Source organism: Cryptotermes secundus, unplaced genomic scaffold (assembly GCF_002891405.2).
Source record: "Cryptotermes secundus unplaced genomic scaffold, Csec_1.0 scaffold152, whole genome shotgun sequence".
Lineage (NCBI taxonomy): Eukaryota > Metazoa > Arthropoda > Insecta > Blattodea > Kalotermitidae > Cryptotermes > Cryptotermes secundus.
In genome coordinates, this window is record NW_019720705.1 from 701228 (window position 1) to 707609 (window position 6382).

Sequence of the window (6382 nt, forward strand, 5' to 3'; positions counted from 1 at the left end):
GTGTGTGTGTGAGTGTGTGAGTGTGTGAGTGTGTGTGTGTGTGTGAGTGTGTGAGTGTGTGTGTGTGTGTGAGTGAGTGTGAGTGTGTGTGTGAGTGAGTGTGTGAGTGAGTGTGTGTGTGAGTGTGTGTGTGAGTGTGTGTGTGAGTGAGTGTGTGTGTGAGTGTGTGTGTGTGAGTGTGAGTGTGTGTGTGTGTGAGTGTGGGGGGGGGAGAAAGCTGTCAAGCATGTTTGAGGACAGGGTGGCTAAGGAGAATATTTCAATGTGAGGACAAATAGATAAATAAATAGAAGGCTTCAGAAAACTGCTTAAGGCGTTTCGATTTGTTCTCGTAAAAATAGGGCGATCGAATCAAAGCGGAAGATACTTAAATTTATTAGTGGGAATGAGAGAATTAAATACGTATGCATGCCCAATTTCGCTTAGAAAATGTGAAGGAAAGAGTAAAGAACACTTCGAGAAAGGCGTAAATGACGCATACTATTAAAATGGACATAAAAATGTGTAAAAATATTTTGGACTGCATTTGTCTGGGTTTACGAAAAGGGGTTTCTATTGTATAAACAACGATGACATTTCTGTTTGTGTAAAAAAGCGGGAAATGTTCTTAGTTCCAAGGACTCTACAGTATAGAGGAAGAGGTCACAATTGTGCACTTAGGGAAGTCTGAACTTTCAGATGTATGAGAACGCGAAGCAATGTGTGAGTAAGTGTGCGCAGCGGTGTGGGAATTGCTCCAATGCCGTGATGGACTGTACTGCCAGCAAACTCCAGAAACTGCGTCGGATCTGCGGAGGAAGTGAGCCCACGAAAAAAAGTAAGCTTCAGGGTTCCAGAGAAATTTTACAAAAATAACATGGGCATGGGCTGGGTACTATAAATTGACGACTGTTAGAATAAATCAGATAATTTTAATAACTTATATTAATGATACTTACAGAATTATAATAAATTTGTGTTCTAACGAAAAGTTTTGAGAACACGGGAAGCTGGCTTTACTGGTAAATATTTTGATTTTTTTTTCTGAAAGTGCCACAGTCAAATCCATACAAGGACACAAATTATCTTGACTGAGTTTTGTGATTTCCTACACCCGTACGAGAATTCGATGACACTTCCTTCAATCAAGTCCTCTTCTTCAAATCTTCCTATTCAGTATTACCTTTCACCATTTCGTTAAATGCTATAGTCCTCGACACAGCCGAGTAACATTGGTTAAAACAGATTAGAAATGAAGAAAGCAGTCTTCTGGGATTTGGCACCGTGTATATGTGGTGTTAACCGACGTTTCGGAGGAACGTATCGCCTCCATCTTCAGGGTCTGCTTTTACCGGTTCTCACGGTCTCTTCGCTTGCAGATTTCTTATATTTTTTCTTCTACCCTGAAGATGGAGGCGATACGTTCCTCCGAAACGTCGGTTAACACCACATATACACGGTGCCAAATCCCAGAAGACTGCTTTCTTCAGATTAGAAATGCTTTGAAATATTCGTATATGGAAATAGCACAGGGCTCATGTGGAATGGAAAGTCTGCAGCCAGTACAAGACTGCACATTAAAACAGTCGGAAAACGGGGAAACAAATAGGCATATCTTTGTTTCAATAGAGCACTTGATTAAATATGCTCTGCTGTGGGGCTTCACACAACAATGGGGAAGTTGTAACAACTGATAAACAGACAGTGATACGAAGTAAAGAGTACATTCTATTTCAGGTTCCCCTACAACTATCTTCTGAAATGTGATTCCGTTTAGTCTGGTAGTAGTTTTCTGAAGTTTCCGAGGAACATGACTCTTTCGTCCTCAAGGTCGAAGAATTCTGCTTGCTGTTTAATTGACTTGCTCTTGGAGTCTGATTGACGGCTGCAGAACTTTTCTCGTAAATGTAATATACTTCTACCAGGCTACACGGTATCAGATCCTAGAAGTTCGTGCTCTTCAAGAAGAATACGTTGTATGTTAATAAGTATACCTTGTTCCAATTGTATAACTTTGAAATGAATTTATTTTGTGTATGAACATGGTGACAATGGCTGAATTCATGTAAAACCCTCTCATTCTCTTATAGTGAAGTGAATGCAGATGAGCGGCGAGCTTCACGCTTTGGCCGGTTTAACTTACAGAACGAGTTCTGGGTTATTGTTTAGGAGTTAAGAGCAGATCTGGCTTTCGGGAAGCTAGAGCGAAATTCTGTTCTGTCCATAGTTAAACCCCTTTCGTCGAATCATTAGCCATTTCATGAGGAACAAAAATTTGGTACAGTTTTTGCACTCGAAATGCTAAACCCATAAGAGCTGTGCCTAATTTTTAAAGTTATTTGTTGTAATCGAATAATCTGGTATTTACACCATCTTCACAAGTTGGTTATAATGTTTTCGACCCAATAATTAATATTACTATAATAATTTTGAGTTAATAGAATGGTTGTTTTCCAAAATTGTTGTACTACAAATATTATTTTTCTGTATGGATTCCATAAAATTGTAACCTTTATATATTGCACTTAATACAACTATTAGTTCTACATCAAAGTCTCTAAGTTTCGAAAGAATTAACAGGTGAGAATGTTCAAGTAGCTACTGGTTCGGAAAATTCACAATTTCGAATGTGGATTACGTGGAAGCTCTTGACACTGACAACTGAACGTGCTGTAGTGAATGGTTCAGTGCCACCTCAAAGGGTGAACTGGGGCGACGGTAGTAAATATTTTAAGTGGGACGGAGATATTTTTCTTCTTATGTGAAAGTCGGAAAGAAAGAGGCCACTGGGAAGACCAAGGCGTAGGTGGGTGGACAATATTAAAATGGATCTTACAGATGGACTGGATTGATCTGGCTCAGGATAGAGACCAGTGGAGGTCTCTTGTGAATACGGTAATGAACCTTAGGGCTCTATAAAATGCTGGGAAATTCTTGAGTAGCTGCGGAATTGGCGGCTCCTCAAGAAGGGCTCAGCTCCATGGGTATGTAGGTGTACTATACCATTGATGTAATTGTAAATAACCAGAATTATTTTTTTAAATCTGTATGAAAGTGTTTCAATTACACATTAACTTGATGCAGTAAGGAAGGGGACATTGAGTTTTCAGAACTGTGAAATGAGGAAGTGGGAAATATTTCAACATGTCGCATTGAACATAAAGACGAATGCATGAAGGTCACACAACTCGCAAGGAAATGGATCCGAATAAGCTGATTGTGGCAGTAAAACAAACTGCTGAGGCATTCACTGTTAAATGAAATAACAGGAATCACCAATACAGGGGACATGTCGAAACCAGAATTAAGTAGTAAAATTTTACGAATGACCCTCACTGCTCTCGAGGAAGTAACAAATTTTATGTGTGTTCATTTGTAGGTGAGCCTGAACACATCCCTGAACCCGAAGCAAGTTCATCTGCAGGGCCTTCTCAACCTTCAGCTTCCTAGAAGTTTCGCCGTGATGCCACATATTATAATTGTTAATGTTTTATTGTTCGTTAATTCTGAATCCAAATGTTAATAGAATGCAGGTATAATCATATTTTACATATTATTGTATCTTAATTGTGCATGTGAATAATTTTATTATCTTAGTGGAAACTGGTCAATTTAAATAAAGAAATTTATAGAAACTTACTAAAGTATTCAATAAAGAACTTCGGAAATTTGCATCCTTAAATGTTTTTTTATAAATAAAATAAACAGTATTACTTCAAAGATAATACGCACAGCCAAAGCCGTGTGTACACAAGGGGACTGAGAGGAGGTGCCTTCTTGCTAAATTGGAAGTTGGATTTTCCTGGCTTTCGTAAAAGTGTTTAGCTTAAGCATAACTAATTTTCCATGTTCGTTTCCGGTGGTGAAATACAGTAAAGTTTGTAAAACCATTTTAAACTAAACAATTTAATATAGTTTCTATATCGAATTAACAGCTTTCATTCACTGTTAAAATACGTTAGTATTTTTCTATATCAATGGTTAATCGAATATTTAATTTGTGACCGAACTAATTCAATGAAAGAATGAGAACTGTGTATTTGCTTAATTATGCAACCTCAAACTAATAGTAAACAGGTTCCCATTCCTAATTATCACAAATTTTGAGGCAATTGTAAAATAATTGGCTATATCATAACATTGTTGCCAATTACTCAATATTGCTGCCTAATTGCAGATTTATTTTGAACGAATCAGTTATTCTGTATGGGTAATAGGTTTACAATGATATTCTGAAGTTTCTGTCTTCCTATTAAGACATCAGTTATTTACCAAGGCTGCACGCGGCCGGGGCTGGAAATGAGAGTAGACACATTCTGCTTCGTTCCAGAGCGGTTTTCTAAACGAGATGTCATGACCGTCGTAACTGCCTTCCCCCAAAACACGCGAAAGATAAAACCCCAGCATTTGTTGTAAATTATCTTTCAATATGTGCTGGCCACTCCCCGGTCACGTCTAACGAAAAAGTCTTCTTGTAGGATTTGAGGTTCTGAGTAACTGTGATTAAGAATATCACTATTTTTTGGGATGTAACGCCGTGTAGTCTGGTAAAAGTCAATAAAGCACTCTGATTGCCACTTGCTTTCACGTTGGTATTTTGCTCGGTGTATTCTACCCCGAAGATAGAAGCGATATAATTCTCCGAAACGTCAGTTGTCCTTCAACGGACTACACGGCTCTGCAGAAGAACAATTTCCTAACCTGAACACAACGCTGTGCCTCCTGATTTCCATAATGCAGTGAAGTTCTTGATCGGCCGAATAAGTGATTGTTACGCGGGAGCGAAAGAAATGCCAGAGTCTGTTCCAGTAAAACTTCTGTATTAGGCGGGAAGCCATAAGTGACGCTGTTCGATTGATGGATTTTCTAGCTATGCATCATGAGCTCTAGATATCAGAGCACCGGACGAAATGGAGGTACGACTGTGAAGCTGAGAATGATGCGACACTAAGACAGGCTCGGTTCAGAGTTAACGCAGTATCGTGGGCAGAGCTTAAAAATGTAAAGTTGTCCCCGTGCTTAACTAATTAAGCACTACGCCATGAAGGCGTATCGGGGAGTGGATGCATAGATCCACATTTTCTTGACCTCGATACTAGCTGGAGATGAGTAGTCAGCTTCACGCCCCTGCTGCTTTACCTCCGAAGAAAGAGCCCACGGTACCCATTAGATAGGAGGCTGGCTGGGCCCCAGAGCCGATTTGGATGACGTGGAGAAGAGACAGTTCTTGATCCTACTGGGACTCAAACTTCAACCTCTCGGTCGTCCAGCCCGTAGCCAGTCGCTATACCAACTGCACTATTCCAGCTCGGGCAGGGCATACGTAGAGAGGTATCTGTATATATATTTTTTTATTATTATTTTTGCCGATTTACAATCTACTTGACCGTAAAGCAAGTAACAAGTAAATGTGATATCTCTTCTTATGTCTTGAAGGCGGTAACTGCCCAGCGGCAGTTCTCATCCATTTAATTCCTTACGTCTTCTGGCCACTTTTTCGCCAATCTTCTTGCATTAGCGTGTGGGTTCGATAGTTCATCGATTAGATGGTTCTCATGGCCTGTAATCCGATTTTGGTATATGTTGGCTTGTTTTTTGATCTCATCCGTTATGAAGGGTATGTTGAGGGCTTCCTGGATGGTTTTATTTGATACGCACCGCGGTGCTCCTGTTATACTTCGTAAGGTTTTCGATTGAAACGTTTGCAGAATTTTGGTATTGAATGGTTTAGCGCACCCCTACAGCTCAATGCCGTAGGTCCACATGGGTTTAATAATTGCTTTATATAATAGGACTTTATTTTCCAGAGACAGCTGTGAATGCTTTCCAATAAGTCAGTTCATCCGTCTCGCTTTTAACGTTAATTGTTGTCGTTACATTTGTATGTGTGTTTGCCACGTTAGTTTGTGATCTAAGTGGAGTCCTAGATACACGTATTTTACTTCGGATTTGGTTGGTATAATAGAAATGCTGATTGTTACTTGCGGGCAGCTAATTCGTCGAGTGGCGAAAGTAATCTGCGCTGATTTGTCATTATTAGTTTTTATGCGCCATTTTTGGAACCACGCTGTAGAAGATTTGTGATGTGAACTCTCTGTATATGTACTTGTGTACTGACTCCCTGATTACTGAAGGTGGATGGTGACTCTACCCTTCCCCCCACTTTACCTACCAGCGGAACTGGTTGCCTCTACTTGCCATTCTCTTCCATTTTCTCTGCACACCCCTTATGAGCAGTGGCCCCTCGAGTTCTGAACCAAGTTCCTCGCAATTATAACATTAAAGTCGGGTAAATGTTTGTCTGTCACGGTAGCCGAGTGGTCTAAGGCATGTACTGTCTTCGCTCGCTTGGAAGCCGAGATCGTGGGTTAGAATCCCACACAAGACATGGATGTTTGGTATA

At 40.0% G+C, this 6382-nt stretch overlaps 1 protein-coding gene across 2 annotated transcripts in view; it reads left to right on the top strand.

The window, feature by feature from the left end:
* LOC111871461 (lipid storage droplets surface-binding protein 1-like) overlaps window positions 1-3661 on the top strand; it is an 8836-nt gene extending 5175 nt beyond the window's left edge. For both annotated transcript variants that reach the window (XM_023864608.2, XM_023864616.2), the window contains exons 4-5: window positions 679-817; window positions 3359-3661. In XM_023864608.2, the coding sequence (XP_023720376.1) occupies window positions 679-817; window positions 3359-3429 (210 nt within the window). In that variant the 3' untranslated portion in view covers window positions 3430-3661. The remainder of the gene's footprint in view (window positions 1-678; window positions 818-3358) is intronic.
* The last annotated feature ends 2721 nt before the right edge of the window (window positions 3662-6382 follow it).